Below are 19,601 nucleotides of genomic sequence, written 5' to 3' on the forward strand. Positions count from 1 at the left end.
AAGGCACACAAGCAGAAGGAAACAGCTGGTGAATCTACTGTTTTGTTTTAAAGTAGTAAGGTTTATTACTGAGGTTATTAATATTGGTAACATTTTAGAATTGGTAGGGTATATTAATAGTAAGGTAGATTAGTATTGGTTAGTGGACATCACGGAAGCAGGTAGGTGATTGGCTGGGTGAGACTTCGGAGCTACAAACAGTGTGAGGGGAGAGAGAGCAGCGAGGCACAGGGAGCTAGTTGGTGATTATCTGGTGGGTATTTTCTTACTCTTTTGATTTAGTTTTTTTTCTCTAACAATTTAAGTCTATCTACGAAGTAGAAACTAAAATACCACTAGTCAGGAGGTGGTTACCTGTCTGTTCTATTTATAACCATTGTGCTTATTTAAATTCCAATTTTTAGTCCATTAAATAATTAATTCGAGGCATGGCAGGGCTGCTCACACCCATCGAATACACATCCTGTGCCATGTGGGGGTTCCAGGAACCTATATATGTCCTGGTCAACTGCATGTGCATAAAGTGCCACAAAATGCAAAAACTTGAGCATTGAATCTTGGAACTCGAGGAGCAGCTGGTGTCACTGAGGTGCATTTGCGAGGATGAGAGATACATGTTTGGCACATTTCAGGAGGTGGTAACCCTGCAGAGAGGGCCTAGGTGGCTGCCAGACAGACAAGAAGGACAAGGCAGGTAGTGCAGGAGTTCCTGGAGGGCATCCCACTTTCTAACCGGTGTTCAGTTCTGAGTACGGATGGGAAAGTGCAGCGACAGTCATGACCAGAGCATCATGGGTGGCTCAGCTGTGCAGGGAGAGGGGAGAAACGACAGGACAGCAATAGTGGTAGGGGATTCTATAGTAAGGGGAACAGGCAGGTGTTTCTGGATAGTATGTTACCTCCCTGGTGCAAGGGTCATGGATATTATCAAGTGGCTACAGAGCATTCTGGAGGGCGAGGGTGCACAACCAGAGGTTGTGGTCCACATTGGTACCAACGATATAGGTAGAAAAAGGGATGAGGTCCTGCAGGTTGAGTTTAGGGAGTTAGCAAACAGATTAGCAAGCAGGATCTCAAAGGAAGTCATCTCTGGATTACTCCAAAGGCCACGTGCTAGTGAGTATAGAAATAAGAGAATATACCAGATGAATGTGTGGCTGGAGAAATGGTGCAGGAGGGCTTCAGATTTCTGGGACATTGGGACTGGTTCTGAGGAAGGTGGGACCTATACAAGCCAGACTGTTTACACCTGAACAGGACTGAGACGAATATCCTTGCAGGAAGGTTTGCTAGTGCTGTTGGGGATAGTTTAAACTAGATTGGCAGGGGGTTGAGAACCTGAAGGCAGTTTCAGATAGGAAACATTCAGGGCAGGGAAAGTGAAGCAGAAAATTAGCGAGTGACTCAAAGGTTAAAAAGTGTGCAGCACAGGAATTTGGCAATGTTAAAAGGTATTTATTTAAATGTAAGGATTATAGAAAATCAAGCCAATGAGCTGAGGGTGCAGATAGACAAATGGCAACGTGATATCATTGCTATAATGGAAACTTGGCTTAAAGAAGGGCAAAAATGGCAGCTCAACATCCCTGGATATAGAGTTTTCAGGCAGGATATAGAGTTTTCAGGCAGGATAGAGAGGGGGATAAAAAAGGAGGGGGTGTAGCATTATTGGTTGAGGAATCAAAAATAGTGAGGAGGGATCATATGCTAAATGAATCATCAAATGAGGCCATAAGGGTTGAGCTCAGAAATAAAAAAAAAAGAGGCTGCCGCACTACTAGGAGTGTACTATAGACCCCCAAATTGAGAGGGAGCTAGAAGAACAAATATGTAGGCAAATTTCTGAGTGCAATAATAGTTGGGGATTTCAACTACCCTAATATCAACTGGGATACAAACCGTGTGAAGGGCACAAAATTCTTGAACTGGATTCAAGAGAACATTCTTCGCCAGCGAGTAACAAGCCCAATGAGAGGGGGCACAATTCTGGATTTAGTCTTCAGAAATGAAGCTGGACAAGTGGATGAAGTAGCAGTGGGTGATCATTTTGGAGATAGCGACCAAAATACAGTTAGATTTAGCGTTATTATCGAAATGAACAAAGATAGAAGAGGAGTAAAAGTTCTAAATTGGAGGAAGGCAAATTTTACGAAGCTGATAGGTGATCTGGTGAAAGTGGACTGGATGCAGCAACTTGAAGGAAAATCAGTGGGAGGCATTCAAAAGTGAGATTCTACGGGCACAGTATAGACATGTTCCCACAAAAACAAGGGTGGTACTGCCAATTCTAGAGACCATGGTATCGAGAAGCATACAGGCAAGATAAAGCAAAAAAAGAAAGCTTATGATGGTCACAAAAAACGTAATACTTTAGAAAGCCTAGAGGAGTATAGAAAGTGCAAGGGTGAAGTAAAAAAAAGAAATTGAAGCAAAGAGAGGACATGAAAAATTATTGGCGGGTAAAGTCAAGGAAAACCCAAAGATGTTTTATCAGTACATTAAGAGCAAGAGGATAACTAAGGCAAAGGTAGGGCCTATCAGAGATGTACAAGGGAACTTATGTGTGGATGCAGAAGATGTGGGCAGGGTTTTTAATGCGTTTTTTTGTCTGTCTCCACAAAGGAGAAGGAAAATGCAGACGTTGTAGTAAAAGAGGAGTGTGAAATATTAGATACAATAAGCATAATGAGAGAGGAAGTGCGAGAGGGTCTGACATCCTTGAAAGTGGATAAATCACTAGGGCCAGACGGATTGTATCCCAGGCTGTTAAAGGAAGCCAGGGAGGAAATAATGGATGTGCTGAGGATCATCTTCAAATCCTCACTAGATACAGGTGAGGTACCAGAGGATTGGAGGTCTGCTAATGTTGTACCATTGTTTAAAAAGGGTGTGAGGTATAGGCCAAATAATTATAGGCTGGTTAGTCTGACCTAGGTGATGGGCAAATTATTAGAATCAGTTCTGAGAGATAGGATAAACTGCCACTTCAAAAAGCATGGATTTGATAAGAGAAGGTCGTGTCTTAGTGACTTAATTGAATTTTTTGAGGAAGTAACAAGGAGGATTGATGAGGGTAGTGCAGTGGATGTGGTCGACATGGATTTTAGTAAGGCATTTGACAAGGTCCCCCCTGGCAGACTGGTCAGAAAAGTAAAAGCCGGTGGGATACGGGAATGTAAGTTGCATCCAAAATTTGGCTCAATGACAGGAACAAAGGGTCAATGGATGTTTTTGCGAATGAAAGGCAGTTTCCAGTGGCGTTCCACAGGGCTGTGTTGGGTCCCTTGCTGTTTGTGGTATATATTAATGATTTGGACTTAAATGTGGGAGGCATGGTTGGGAAATTTGCAGATGACAAAAATTGGCTGTGTAGTTGATAGTGAGGAGCATAACTGTAAACTCCAGAATATCAATGGTTTGGTTGAGCGGGCGGAAAAGTGGCAAATGGAATTCAATTCAGATAAGTGTGAGGTATTGCATTTGGGGAGGGCAAACAAAGCAAGGGAATACACAAACGGGTGGATATTGAGAGGGGTAGAAGTGAGAAGTGCATGTCCACAGATCCCTGAAGGTGGCAGGACAGAGAGATAAAGTAGTGAAGAAGGCGCATGGAATGCTTTCCTTTATTGGTTGAGGCACAGAGTACAAAAGCAGGGATGTAATGCTGGAACTGTATAAAATGCTGGTTAGGCCACGGCTGGAGTATTGCATACAGTTCTGGTCACATTACAGGAAGGACAAAATTGGTCTGGAGAGAGTATAGAGGAGATTTGCAAGAATGTTGCCAGAGCTCGAAAGTTGCAGCTGTGAGGAAATATTGGATAGGCAAGGATTGTTTTCCTTGGAACAGAGGAGGCTGAGTAGTTGACTTACTTGAGGTATACAAAATTATGAGGGGCCTAGATAGAGTAGACAGGAAGGACCTGTGTCCCCTGGCAGAGAGGTCAATTACCAGGGGCACAGATTTTAGGTGATTGGTAGAAGTATTAGAGGGGACATGAGGAAAAGCTTTTTTACCCAGAGGGTGGTGGGTGTCTGGAATTCACTGCCACGAATGTTTTTTTAAAATTCATTCATGGGATGTGGGTGACGCTGGCCAGGCTAGCATTTATTGCCCATCCCTAATTGCCCTTGAGAAGGTGGTGGTGAGCTGCCTTCTTGAACCGCTGCAGTCCATTTGGGGTAGGTATACCCACAGTGCTGTTAGGAAGGGAGTTCCAGGATTTTGACCCAGCGACAGTGAAGGAATGGCGATATAGTTCCAAGTCAGAATGGTGTGTGACTTGGATGGGAACTTGCAGGTGGTGGTGTTCCCATGTATTTGCCTCCCTTGTCCTTCTAGTTGGTAGAGGTCGCGGGTTTGGAAGGTGCTGTCTAAGGAGCCTTGGTGCGTTGCTGCAGTGCATCTTGCAGATGGTACACACACTGCTGCCACTATGCGTCGGTGGTGGAGGGAGTGAATGTTTGTAGATGGGGTGCCAATCAAGCGGGCTGCTTTGTCCTGGATGAGTGTTGGAGCTGTACCCATCCAGGCAAGTGGAGAGTATTCCATCACACTCCTGACATCTGCCTTGTAGATGGTGGACAGGCTTTGGGGAGTCAGGTGGTGAGTTACTCACCTCAGGATTCCTGGCCTCTGACCTGCTCTTGTAGCCACGGTATCTATTCAGTTTCTGGTCAATGGTAGCCCCTAGGATGTTGATAGGGGATTCAGCGATGGTAATGCTGTTGAATGTCAAGGGGAGATGGTTAGATTCTCTCTTGTTGGAGATGGTCATTGCCTGGCACTTGTGTGGCGCGAATGTTACTTGCCACTTATCAGCCCAAGCCTGGATATTGTCCAGGTCTTGCTGCATTTCTACATGGACTGCTTCAGTATCTGAGGAGTCATGAATGGTGCTGAACATTGTGCTGAACATCCCCACTTCTGACCTTATGATTGAAGGAATGTCATTGATGAAGCAGCTGAAGATGGTTGGGCCCAGGACACTACCCTGAGGAACTCCTGTAGTGATGTCCTGGAGCTCAGATGATTGACCTCCAACAACCACAACCATCTTGCTTTGCGCGAGGTATGACTCCAGCCAGCGGAGGGTTTTCCCCCTGATTCCCATTGACCTCAGTTTTGCTAGGGCTCCTTGATGCCATACTCGGTCAAATGCTGCCTTGATGTCAAGGGCAGTCACCCTGACCTCACCTCTCGAGTTCAGCTCTTTTGTCCTTGTTTGAACCAAGGCTGTAATGAGGTCAGGAGCTGAGTGGCCCTGGCGGAACCCAAACTGAGCGTCACTGAGCAGGTTATTGCGAAGCAAGTGCCGCTTGATGGCACTGTTGATGACACCTTCCATCACTTTACTGATGATAGAGAGTAGGCTGATGGGGCGGTAATTGGCCGGGTTGGGCTTGTCCTGCTTTTTGTGTACAGGACATACCTGGGCAATTTTCCACATTGCAGGGTAGATGCCAATGTTGTAGCTGTACTGGAACAGCTTGGCTAGGGGCGCGGCAAGTTCTGGAGCACAGGTCTTCAGTACTATTGCTGGAATATTGTCAGGGCCCATGGCTTTTGCAGTGTCCAGTGCCTTCAGTCGTTTCTTCATATCATGCAGAGTGAATCGAATTGGCTGAAGTCTGGCATCTGTGATGCTGGGGACTTAAGAAGGAGGCCGAGATGGATCATCAACTCGGCACTTTGGCTGAAGATTGTTGCAAATGCTTCAGCCTTATCTTTCGCACTGATGTGCTGGGCACCCCCATCATTGAGGATGGGGATATTTGTGGAGCCACCTCCTCCAGTTAGTTGTTTAATTGTTCACCATTCACGGCTGGATGTGGCAGGACTGCAGAGTTTAGATCTGATCCATTGGTTATGGGATCGCTTAGCTCTGTCTATCGCATGCTGCTTATACAGTTTGGAACGCAGATAGTCCTGTGTTGTAGCTTCACCAGGTTGACACCTCATTTTGAGGTATGCCTGGTGCTGCTCCTGGCATGCCCTCCTGCATTCTTCATTGAACCAGGGTTGGTCTCCTGGCTTGATGGTAATGGTAGAGTGGGGGTTATGCCGGGCCATGAGGTTACAGATTGTGGTTGAGTACAATTCTGCTGCTGCTGATGGCCCACAGCGCCTCATGGATGCCCAGTTTTGCATTGCTAGATCTGTTCGAAATCTATCCCATTTAGCACGGTGATAGTGCCACACAACACGATGGACTTTATCCTCAATGTGAAGGTGGGACTTCGTCTCCACAAGGACTGTGCGGTGGTCACTCCTACCAATACAAAGAACAATACAGCACAGGAACAGGCCGTTCGGCCCTCCAAGCCTGCGCCGATCCAGATCCTCTATCTAAACCTGTCGCCTATTTTCTAAGGGTCTATATCTCTTTGCTTCCTGCCCATTCATGTATCTGTCTAGATACATCTTGAAAGACGCTATCGTGCCCGCGTCTACCACCTCCGCTGGCAACGCATTCCAGGCACCCACCACCCTCTGCGTAAATAACTTTCCACGCATATCCCCCCTAAACTTTTCTCCCCTCACTTTGAACTCGTGACCCCTAGTAATTGAATCCCCCACTCTGGGGAAAAAGCTTCTTGCTATCCAGCCTGTCGAAACCTCTCATGATTTTGTACACCTCAATCAGGTCCCCCCCTCAACCTCCGTCTTTCTAATGAAAATAATCCTAATCTACTCAACCTCTCTTCATAGCTAGCGCCCTCCATACCAGGCAACATCCTGGTGAACCTCCTCTGCACCCTCTCCAAAGCATCTACATCCTTTTGGTAATGTGGCGACCAGAACTGCACGCAGTATTCCAAATGTGGCCGAACCAAAGTCCTATACAACTGTAACATGACCTGCCAACCCTTGTACTCAATACTCCGTCCGATGAAGGAAAGAATGCCGTATGCCTTCTTGACCACTCTATTTACCTGCGTTGCCACCTTCAGGGAACAATGGACCTGAACACCCAAATCTCTCTGGACATCAATTTTCCCCAGGACTTTTCCATTTACTGTATAGTTCACTCTTGAATTGGATCTTCCAAAATGCATCACCTCGCATTTGCCCTGGTTGAACTCCATCTGCCATTTCTCTGCCCAACTCTCCAATCTATCTATATTCTGCTGTATTCTCTGACAGTCCCCTTCACTATCTGCTACTCCACCAATCTTAGTGTCGTCTGCAAACTTGCTAATCAGACCACCTATACTTTCCTCCAAATCATTTATGTGCATCACAAACAACAGTGGTCCCAGCACGGATCCCTGTGGAACACCACTGGTCACGCGTCTCCATTTTGAGAAACTCCCTTCCGCTACTACTCTCTGTCTCCTGTTGCCCAGCCAGTTCTTTATCCAACTAGCTAGTACACCCTGGACCCCATGCAACTTCACTTTCTCCATCAGCCTACCATGGGGAACCTTATCAACCGCCTTACTGAAGTCCATGTATATGACATCTACAGCCCTTCCCTCATCAATCAACTTTGTCACTTCCTCAAAGAATTCTATTAAGTTGGTAAGACATGACCTTCCCTGCACAAAACCATGTTGCCTATCACTGATAAGTTCATTTTCTTCCAAATGGGAATAGATCCTATCCCTCAGTATCTTCTCCAGCAGCTACCCTAACACTGACGTCAGGCTCACCGGTCTATAATTACCTGGATTTTCCCTGCTACCCTTCTTAAACAAGGGGACAACATTAGCAATTCTCCAGTCCTCCGGGACCTCACCCGTGTTTAAGGATGCTGCAAAGATATCTGTTAAGGCCCCAGCTATTTCCTCTCTCGCTTCCCTCAGTAACCTGGGATCATTCCATCCGGACCTGGGGACTTGTCCACTTTAATGCCTTTTAGAATACCCAACACTTCCTCCCTCCTTATGCCGACTTGACCTAGAGTAATCAAACATCTGTCCCTAACCTCAACATCCGTCATGTCCCTCTCCTCGGTGAATACCGATGCAAAGTACTCATTTAAAATCTCACCCATTTTCTCTGACTCCACGCATAACTTTCCTCCTTTGTCCTTTAGTGGGCCAATCCTTTCTCTAGTTACCCTCTTTCTCCTTATATATGAATAAAAGGCTTTGGGATTTTCCTTAACCCTGTTTACTAAAGATATTTCATGACCCCTTTTAGCCCTCTTAATTCCTCGTTTCAGATTGGTCCTACATTCTCGATATTCTTTCAAAGCTTCGTCTTTCTTCAGCCTCCTAGACCTTATGTATGCTTCCTTTTTCCTCTTAGCTAGTCTCACAATTTCACCTGTCATCCATAGTTCCCTAATCTTGCCATTTCTATCCCTCATTTTCACAGGAACATGTCTCTCCTGCACGCTAATCAACCTCTCTTTAAAAGCTTCCCACATATCAAATGTGGATTTACCTTCAAACAGCTGCTCCCAATCTACATTCCCCAGCTCCTGCCGAATTTTGGTATAGTTGGCCTTCCCCCAATTTAGCACTTTTCCTTCAGGACCACTCTCGTCTTTGTCCATGAGTATTCTAAAACTTATGGAATTGTGATCACTATTCCCAAAGTAGTCCCCTACTGAAACTTCAACCACCTGGCCGAGCTCATTCCCCAACACCAGGTCCAGTATGGCCCACTCCCGAGTTGGACTATTTCCATACTGCTCCAGAAAACCCTCCTGGATGCTCCTGACAAATTCTGCTCCATCTAGACCTCTAACACTAAGTGAATCCCAGTCAATGTTGGGAAAATTAAAATCTCCTATCACCACCACCCTGTTGCTCCTACATCTTTCCATAATCTGTTTACAAATTTGTACTTCTATCTCACGCTCGCTGTTGGGAGGCCTGTAGTACAGCCCCAACATTGTTACCGCACCCTTCCTATTTCTGAGTTCTGCCCATATTGCCTCACTGCTCGAGTCCTCCATAGTGCCCTCCTTCAGCACAGCTGTGATATCCTCTTTGACCAGTAATGCAACTCCTCCACCCCTTTTACCTCCCTCTCTATCCCACCTGAAGCATCGATATCCTGGGATATTTAGTTGCTAATCATGCCCTTCCCTCAACCAAGTCTCAGTAATAGCAGTAACATCATACTCCCAGGTACTAATCCAAGCCCTAAGTTCATCTGCCTTACCTACTACACTTCTTGCATTAAAACAAATGCACCTCAGACCACCAGTCCCTTTGCGTACATCATCTGCTCCCTGCCTACTCTTTCCCTTAGTCACGCTGACTTCATTATCTAGTTCCTTACAGGCTTTAGTTACTACCTCCTTACTGTCCACTGACGACCTCATTTGTTTCCCACCTCCCTGCCACATTAGTTTAAACCCTCCCCAACAGCTTTAGCAAAAGCCCCCCCAAGGACATTGGTTCCAGTCCGGCCCAGGTGTAGATCGTCCAATTTGTAATAGTCCCACCTCCCCCAGAACTGGTCCCAATGTCCCAAAAATCTGAACCCCTCCCTCCTGCACCATCTCTCAAGCCACGCATTCATCCTGACTATTCTTTCATTTCTACTCTGACTATCACGGGGCACTGGTAGCAATCCTGAGATTACTACCTCTGAGGTCCTACTTTTTAACTTGGCTCCTAACTCCCTAAATTCTGCTTGTAGGACCTCATCCCGTTTTTTACCTATATCATTGGTGCCTATGTGCACAACGACAACTGGCTGTTCACCCTCCCCCTTCAGAATGATCTGCAGCCGATCTGAGACATCCCTGACCCGTGCACCTGGGAGGCAACATACCATTCGGGAGTCTCGTTTTCGACCACAGAACCGCCTATCTACTCCCCTGACAATCGAATCCCCTATGACTATAGCCCTTCCACTCTTTTTCCCGCCCTTCCGAACAGCAGAGCCAGCCACGGTGCCATGAACCTGGCTACTGCTGCCTTCCCCTGGTGAGCCATCTCCCTCAACAGTATCCAAAACGGTATACCTGTTTTGGAGGGAGATGACCACAGGGGACACCTGCACTGCCTTCCTGCTCTTTCTCTGCCTTTTGGTCACCCATTCCCTTTCTCCCTCAGCAATCCTAATCTGCGGTGTGACCAATTCGCTAAACGTGCTATCCACGACCTCCTCAGCATCGCGGATGCTCCAAAGTGAGTCCATCAGCAGCTCCAGAGCCGTCATGCGGTCTAACAAGCGCTGCAGCTGGACACACTTCCTGCACGTGAAGGAGTCAGGGACATCAGCCGTGTCCCTGAGCTCCCACATTGAGCAAGAGGAGCATAACACGGGTCTGAGATCTCCTGCCATTTTTAATCTTAAGCTTAACTTAGATAAATGAAAAAGGAACGAAAAGTTTTTACCAATCTCACGATAAAACAAGAGAAATAGAAAAAGCCTTACCTTATCTACACACCACCGAGTCCTATTTTTTGGTTAGAGGAGGGGGGCAGGTGGGAGACACTACACGTGTAGTGTCTCTGGTTCAGAAACAGCCCAAATATATAAGTTTTTACTTACCCAGCAGCCCCCTGGTTCGCCGAAAACAAAAGGAAAATTAAGTTGAAACTGACCTTCCCAGCTGATCACTCGCTCAGCACTCTCTGCTTCCGAATAAGCTGCTGCAACGAAAAATACAGTCATGGACAGAAGCATTTGCGGCAGGCAGATTGGTGAGGACGAGGTCAAGTATGTTTTTCCATTGTGTTGGTTCCCCCACCACCTGCCGCAGACCCAGTCTTGCAGCTATGTCCTTTAGGACTCTGTAAGCTCGGTCAGTAATGGTGCTACCGAGCCACTGTTGGTGATGGACATTGAAGTCCCCCACCCAGGGTACATTTTATGCCCTTGCCACCCTCAGTGCTTCCTCCAAGTGGCGTTCAACATGGTGGAGTACTGAGTCATTAGCTGAGGGAGGGCGGTAGGTGGTAATCAGTAGGAGGTTACCTTGCCCATGTTTGACCTGATGCCATGAGACTTCATGGGGTCCGGAGTCGATGTTGAGGACTCCCAGGACAACTCACTCCCCTACTGTATACCACTGTGCCACCACCTCTGCTGGGTCTGTCCTGCCGGTGGGACAGGACATACCCAGGGATAGTGATTATAGTGTCTGGGACATTGTCTGTAAGGTATGATTCTGTGAGTATGACTCTGTCTGGCTGTTGCTTGACTGGTCTGTGGGACAGCTCTACCAACTTTGGCACAAGCCCCCAGATGTTAGTAAGGAGGACTTTGCAGGGTCGACAGGGCTGGGTTTGCCGTTTCCGGTGCCTAGGTCGATGCTGGGTGGTCCATCCGGTTTCATTCCTTTTTATTGACTTCTTAGCGGTTAGGTACAACTGAGGTCTTGCTAGGCCATTTCAGAGGGCATTTAAGAGTTAACAACATTGGTGTGGGTCTGGAGTCACATGTCAGCCAGGTAAAGACAGCAGATTTCCTTCCCTAAAGGACATTAGTGAACCAGATGGGTTTTTACAACAATTGACAATGGTTTCATGGCCATCATTAGACTAGCTTTTAATTCCAAATTTATTAATTAAATTCAAATTCCACCTTCTGCTGTGGTGGGATTTGAACCCATGTCCCCAGAGAAATACCCTGGGTCTCTGGGTTACTAGTCCAGTGATAATACCACTACGCCACCGCCTACCCACTAATGGTGGAGGCAGAAAGCCTCAATTCTGTTAAAATGTATCTGGACATGCACCTGAAGTGCTGTAACCTGCAAGGCTATGGACCAAGTGCTGGAAGGTGGGAATAGATTGGGTGGCGAGTCTTTTCAGCCGGTGCAGACACGATGGGTTGTGGCCGTAACTTTTCTATGGTTCTAAGATGTAATAGAAAAACACTTGAAGCTGAAAATATAGCATGGATTTCAAAATGGAAGGCCATGCTTGACAAAGCTTTTAGAATTCTTCGGGAGTATCGGAGTAGACAAGGAATTTGCAATAGATAAAAGTAAAGACTTAAATTTATACCCGCCTCAGGGCATCCTAAAGTTTTACAGCAGATGACAATTTTTGAAATGTAGGAAACATGGCAGCCAATTTGCACGCAGCAAGATCCCACAAACAGCAAATGTGATAATGACTAGGTAATCTCATTTTGTTATGTTGATTGAGGGATAAATATTAACCAGGACACCACAGTTAATTCCTCTGCTGTTCCTCAAAATATTGTCATGGGATCTCTTAGATTCACCTCAGCACAGATGGGGCCTTGGTTTAACATCTCGTCCAGGAGACGACTCTTCTGACAGTCCAGCACTCCCTCAGTACTGCATTGGAGTGTCAGCCTAGATTCTTGTGCACAAGCCTCCTGGAATGGGACTTGAACCCAGAACCTTCTGACTTCGAGGAAAGAGTGCTGCTAACTGAGCCACAGTTGATACTGATGATGCAGTGTGTAATATATTTGAGGTTGCAACAGATGTTTGATAAGTTATTACATGGTTAACTCAATGCTGAAGTCAGCAGGTAGGAGAATAAATAGCAAGGTGGCTACAAAACAGAAACCAGAGAAGGTTTGAGCCTAGTTACTTAGACTGGGAAGTGGTATTCCATAAGAATCAGTGGAGGGATTGCTGATCACCATTTACACAAATGATTTCGACTTGGGAATTGGGGCTCCGGGGGAAGGGGGAGTGGTGTTGGGAAGCAGGACAGGTCAGCTGAATTTAATGAGAATTTAAATGTACACTGGACAGATGAATACAAGGTACAGCTGCGGCTCTGGGCAATGTGTGTCCCTGCCATTGCCTATAGAGTGGAACCATCCGCAGGCTGATTGGACAGGTTTGTATGCTCTGGGGAAATGTAAGGATTAGTATACCCTGTTGGCCATGTAAATGCCAGGCCAACCACTTAAACATGGTAAATCTATCCTCTCTAAGGAGGAATCATACCTTCCCCAGAGGGAGAGCAAGGCTTGTCTCTCAGTGGGCAGGATCACTCTGATTTTCCACAGAGCAAGACAGGATATTGCTGTTGGGTTTCACTCACTTACACATAAGCAAACATGGAGACTTCAAACCCAGCTGGTGTGCTTGCTGAGTACCCTGCAGTGAGAGAAGCACAGGAGATGTAGGATCTGTGAGTAATGTGGCTATTCTCTAGCAAATGGTGTTCGTTCCCAGGAAGAACGAGAACATGTGGTTCTGTGTAGATTATTGTAAACGCAGTGATTTGACAGCAGCAGATGTGTATAACCTATCATGGCAAGGATCCTCCTCAATCGCTTCCTCTGGAGTCAGTGTGGCTTTCGCCCATCGAGCGACACCACAAACAGACCTTCATTGCTTGGTAAATCCAAGAAAAACACAGGACAATGCCAATTGCTGTACATGGCCTTTTTTGACCTTACAAAAGCCTTTGACTCTGTCAACCATGAAGGCTTATGGAGCATCTTGCTCAAATTGGGCTGCCCTCAGAGGTTTGTCACCATCTCTGTCTAATTCATGATGACATGCAAGCTGTGATCCTCATCAACAGAGCGACCACAGACCCTATCTCAATCAAGACTGGGGTCAAGCAAGGCTAACAACTCCCTTCTCCACTTTCCTTGCTGCAATGCTACACCTCACCTCCAGCAAACTACCTACAGGTGTGGAGATAATCTCCAGAACAGATGAGAAACTTTTCAACCTACCCACCTTCAATCCAAAACCAAAATCACTATAGCCTCAGTCGTTGAGCTTCAGCATGCAGATGATGCTTGCATATGCGCTCATTCTGAAGCTGAGCTTCAGATCATGTTGACTTCTACGAAGCATATGAGAAAATGCGTCTTTCACTTAAGGTTTGGAAAACCAGGGTCCTCTTCCGACCAGCTCCCACTGCATAACATCTCCCCTGTCAATCAAGATCGATGGCGAGATCTTGGAAAATATGGACCATTTTCCATAATCTTGGGAGCCTCCTCTCGGCAAAGGCAGACATCAACAGCGAGGTAGTGAAGTCTTGCTTCAATTGTACCGAACCTTGGTTAGACTGCACCTGTGCAGTTTGGTCCCCTTGCCTTAGGAAGGATATCATTACCATAGAAGGACTGCATCGAAGGTTCACCAGACTTGTTCCCAGGATGGCGGGACTGTCCTATGAAGAGAGATTGGGGAAACTGAGCCTGAATTCTCTAGAATTTCGAAGACTGAGCGGTGATCTCATTGAAACCTACAAAATACTTAAAGGGATAGACAGGGTAGATGCAGGTAAGATGTTTCCCCTGGTTGGGGAGTCTAGAACCAGGGGGTACCATTTCAAAATAAGGGGGAAGCCACTTGGGACAGAGCTGAGGAGAAATTTCTTTACTCAGAGGGTTGTGAATCTTTGGAATTTTCTACCCCAGAGGGCTGTGGAAGCTCAATCATTGAGTCTGTTTAAAGCAGGGATTGACAAATTTCTAAATGCCAATGACATAAAGGGATATGGGGATAGTGTGGGGGGAAAAGCATTCAAGGGGATGATCAGCCTTGATCGTGTTGAATGGCAGAGCAGGCTCGATGGGCTGAATGGCATACTCCTGTTGCTATGTTCCTACCCATGCTACATGCTGCTCTAATCTCCTGATTAATACCATGCCCCACATTACCACTACTGTTTGGCCCATAAACAATTCCCATCATTGTTTGCTGCCCCTTGCTGTTTCTTAGCTCCAACTAAACAAATTGCGTATTTTGTTTTCTTTGGAACTGCAATCCTCCCGTACTAGTATACTGATCCCATCCCTTGTTATCAGCACACCTCCACCTCTTTTTCCTTTTTGCCTGTCCTTCCTAAATGTCTTAGTCACCCTGTAGCTATGTTTCCGTAACAGCAATTAGATCATACCCATTTACCTCTATTTGTGCCCTAAAATCATCTACCTTGTTGTGAATGCTGCGTGCATTCAGGTAGAGTGCCCCTAACCTTGTCGTTTTGACATTATTCTGCATTCTAAGCCCGGTTGATACTCCTTTGTTTCGCCTGCCTTCTAATTTCGCTTTCTACTTTTCTACTTCCTATAATTACAATAAATATGTAAATATCACTCCATGTTTGAGTTATAAATTAAACAAAGGTCTGGTTTGCTGCTCTGTACAACGGGTGATTAGAGGGAGCCTGTCAGTTTCTGGTTGGGACACTACAAGATAGTACTTCCTTGGGGTGAAAGGTAGAATTACTCCCTAATAACGCCATGTATTCCTCTATCATAGGTGCTGTCCCCCTTTTTTAGGTACAATGCTATGTAATGCATTGTTAATGGGACATCATTTTAAAATTAGAAACAGGTCATTGAGGAAGAAAATCAGGAAGCCCTTTTTCACACAAAGGGTAGTCAAAATCTGAAAATCCCTGCTCTAAAGGGTTTTGGATGCTAGGACAATTAGAAATTTCAGGACTGGAATTGATAAATTTTTGTTAGGTAAGGGTGGTCTCGGATATATGGAGCAAAGGTGGGTAAATGGAGTTGATGTACAGATGAGCCATGATTGATTGGAATAGGTTTGAGGGGATGAATGGCCTGCTTTTGTTCCTATGTTTGTCTTCAAGGATCAGCTGTTGGTTCTCTTCCTATGCTGGTGTTGAAACTACTGAGGTTGCATGTGTAAATTTGGGTTTAGTTAACTAGCTTCCTTTAGAAAGCATTTTATTCTGGATTTCTGAGGGAGCTCTGAGCTGACCCTCATAGTGCAAGGTGTTAATGCTGAGGTACTGCAGCTATCCCTGGCTACTTGTTCCTTTTTCAAGCTATTCTAAATTCTGCTACCACTGTTTTTTGCAAGGCTTTTCCATATGGTAACTCTTCGTTCTTTCAATCTTGCTTTACGTTCTCCGGTTACTAATGCATGGAAACAGTTTTTGCTAATTTACCTCAGCAAAGCCCCAGATAATTTTGAAGATCTCTCTCAGCTCAGTTAACTTTATTTGCTCCATTGAGAAGGCTCTGTTCATCTGATCTCAGTGAAACTTGGCATCCCTGATGTCATCACATCTGTGTCTCCTGTCTCACTCTGGTCTTGATTTCCCAACTGTCTAGCCTTTGACTCTCCATTCACCATGACATTTCTGCAGCTGTTGATCTGTGCAATCATGCCCTCCTCTCCACCTTTGCTCTTAGCTGTAGTAAACCCTTATTCTCTCTCCCACCCTAGTTATTTCCCCTTGGTATGCCCTCTACTTTGTTTCCTTAAATCCAAGCTGTGCAGATTTGAATGTTTATAATGCCAGATCTGACTGGACCACATCAAGCTCTACTGGGCCCTGCTCTCCTCTGCCAAAACTGCTCACCATTTCAGGACCATTCTGGAACACAAATAGCTCGAGGCTTCTTTTTCCCCTCCACTTTTGCCTCTGACAAGTGAAAGGAATTTGTGGACCTCTTTCTTAGTAAGATCGAGTCTTGACTATTCCAATGCACTCCTGGCCAGCCTCCTAACATTCTGTCCTCCGTAAACATGAGGGCATCCAAAACTCTGCTGCATGTGTTCCAATTCACATTAAGTCCCGTTCACTCATCACCCCTGTGCTTCTATACCCTTCACTTCTGTTGTGCCACTATTCACTTCTGTTGTCCCACTATGCCTTCAACTGTCTGCCCAAAGCTTTGGAACTTCCTCCCTAAACCCCTCTGCCTCTCTATCTCTCTCCTCATTTAAGATGCTCCTGAAAACCTACTATTATGGCCAAGTTTTGAGTCACCTGTCCTAATATCTCTTACTTTGTTTGATGTCAGTTTTTGTTTGATTATGCTGCTGTGAAGCACCTTGCAGTAAGATTTGACTGTTAAAGGCACTATAAATGCATGTTCTTGTGCCTAAACTGGTCATGATATTTTAGAAAACTTCAGTAACTTCATTGAGATCAGCCATGGAGGAGCAGGCTCAAGGGGCTGAATTGCTTACTCCTGCTCCTAGTTCTTGTGTTCTAATACAGTGCAATAATTGGTTAGATGTTACAATGTAGTAACAGTTTTGGTGCAGATTGAACAACAATATACTGTGGCGGTCAGGCTGAGGGGTGCTGTTGGCTGGATCCTTTCAGCTACAATATGCTTGCACAGGGCTTTATAAAAGCCTCAGATTTTTGTCCTAATGCCAAGAAAGATGCCTTACAAAAAGCTGATCGTACTTCTCTCAGTGTGCTCTGTTCTTCATTGTATTTATTTTACAGCAAGAAGTACCAGAAGTGCTGGAAGCTGATGCAGCAGCAGCATCAGAGGTGTGTGCTGAAACTGTAACTCAGGATCAATACCTAAAACATCCTTTACAAAACAGGTCAGTCTGAGTAAGTGTAGTAAGGATTGACAACTGCTTTTGTACAAATTTGGGGAGGTGGAAAAGTGCTAAAGAGCTGAAAAAATGTTGTGTTTTGTATCTAGAGTTATGAGTATAAAAGCAAAGAGCTGATGCTGAACTTGCACAAGATCTGAGTTAGGGTGGAGTTGCAGTATTGCGTATAGTTTTGGCATCCTCTTACGGGAATTGTAGAAATTTACAGCAGAGGAGGCCATTTGGCCCATGGTGCCTGTGCTGGCTCTTCTGAAAGAGCAGTTGTACTTGGCCCCATTCACCCAGTTTTTGTCCGTAACCCTGTAAGTTCCTCATCCTCTAACTGTCCAACTTCCTTTTAAACTTATTTATGGAATCAGCTTCCACCATCTTTTCAGGTAGAGCTTTCTAGAACCCGACAACTCAGTGAAAACATTTCTCCTCATCTCTCCCCTAGATATTTTGCCAATGATTTTAAATCTGTGGCCTCTGGTTATTAATTCACTCACCAGAGGGTATAGCCTTTCTCTCGCTACTCTTATCAAAACCCCTCATCTTGAAAACCTGTATGAGATCACGTCTTAACCATCTCTGTTCCAAGGAGCACAGTCATAGAACATAGAACATAGAACATACAGCACAGAACAGGCCCTTCGGCCCACAATGTTGTGCCGATCCTTTGTCCTCTGTCAAGGACAATTTAATCTATACCCCATCATTCTCCTTTATCCATATACAGTCCTAACATTTCCAACCACTCCTCATACATGAATCCCCTCATCCCTGGTAAACCACTTTTAAACTCCATCCTTCCTGAAATGTAGTGCCCAGAATTGTCCAAAATACTCCAGCTGATGCCTAACCAGTGGTTTATAAAGTTCTAGCATGATCTCTTTGCGTTTATATTCTATACCTCTATTTATAAACCCAAGTAACCCATATGATTTTCAACTACATTATCAACTTGCCTTGCCATCTTTAAGGATTTGTGTAGATGGAGCCTAGGTGTTTCTACTCGTTTACACTTTTCAGAATTGCCCTTTTTATAGTATACTGTTTTTTCCATATTAGTCCTCCCAGAGTGCATCACTTCAGTTCTTGCACTGAGCTCCATTTGCCTTGCTTCTGTCCATTTCAGCATCTTGTTGGTCATCCTGAAGTCTACAAATATCCTCATCGCTACCACCAAGTTTCGTATCATCTTCAAACTTAATAATTCTCACTACGCCCGAGTCTAGGTCGTTGTCTCAAAATTAAAAAGATTAATGGACCCAAAATTGACCCTTGGAACACCACTGCAAACCAACTCTCTGGCTGAAAAACATGCATCCTCCACCACCCTTTGCTTCATCACTGAGTCAATTCCATATCCATTCTGCTTTCCCTTTAATTCCATGGACTTCCATTTTCTTAATAAGCCTCCTGTGTGGCACTTCGTTGAATGCCTTCTGAGAGTCCATGTTTACAACAGCTACTGCACTACTTTCGATCAACCTTCTCTGTTACCTCATCAAAAGAATTCAATCAACTTAGTCAGACATGATTTGCATTTAAGAAATCCATGCTGGCTCTCCTTGATCGATTCCTTTCTAATGAAAGTTCATTTTGTCCCTGATAATGGTTTCCAATTTCTCTAGCAGTGATGTTAAGCTCACTGGTCTGCAGTTTCCAGGTTTTCTCCTCTTCCCTTCCTTGAATGGTGATATTGTTACGACCGAGGCGGGAGCAATACACTGTCAATTCAGTCCCATCCCTCCACAAATCATAGCATGTTATTAAAGTTTTCCCACCTAACCGGAAAACAGCCAGATTTAAACACTTTATTAGCCCCCAGAATGAAATACGCCAAACCAGGTATCTTTAGACAACAAATTAACAATTTATTTTTTAAAAACTAAATCTTAAATTCTATCGAGATAAACCTATGTCTAAAAGAACGTATAACTTATTTATCCTAACCTCCGTGCACACATTCAAAAACGAATAGTTAATCAGTTTTAAAAATGGTGTTTCTTAGGAATAAAAGTAGCTGGGTTGTAAGTCCTGGTGGGTTACATACTGGGTTGATGAGGTGTCCCAGAGTAGGATAATATGTCATTCGAAGTCTCTAGGTGAATTCGACAAAACAGTCTTTAGGCATTCAAAGTACTTCAGCTACAGCAGGCGTCACACAGTTCTTTCAACGAAGAGTATAACAACCGGTCTACTTAGATCTTCAAATTGGCAATCTCTTGGTAGAAACTTTACTGAGAATTTCACAAACACAAACAGACAATAGAGAATTACTTCTGTAACATAGACTTCTAAGAGTTTTGAAATAAAACGGAACTTATTACCTCCAACAATGAAAATGTTCTTTCCAGGGTTTTTTCTGCTTGGGCAAACACAGTCTGAGCTCAATGTAGATTT

General features: G+C 44.9%; 1 protein-coding gene across 1 annotated transcript in view; it reads left to right on the top strand.

Annotated features, from left to right (window-relative positions):
• The window catches only part of eif4e1c (eukaryotic translation initiation factor 4E family member 1c), a 44,346-nt gene that overhangs the window by 1,342 nt on the left and 23,403 nt on the right, over window positions 1-19,601 (top strand). The window contains exon 2 of the mRNA XM_068052383.1: window positions 17,095-17,198. Within this exon, the coding sequence (XP_067908484.1) occupies window positions 17,095-17,198 (104 nt within the window). The remainder of the gene's footprint in view (window positions 1-17,094; window positions 17,199-19,601) is intronic.

The sequence above is a fragment of the Heterodontus francisci genome, chromosome 20 (genome assembly GCF_036365525.1).
Source record: "Heterodontus francisci isolate sHetFra1 chromosome 20, sHetFra1.hap1, whole genome shotgun sequence".
NCBI classification, from domain to species: Eukaryota; Metazoa; Chordata; class Chondrichthyes; order Heterodontiformes; family Heterodontidae; genus Heterodontus; species Heterodontus francisci.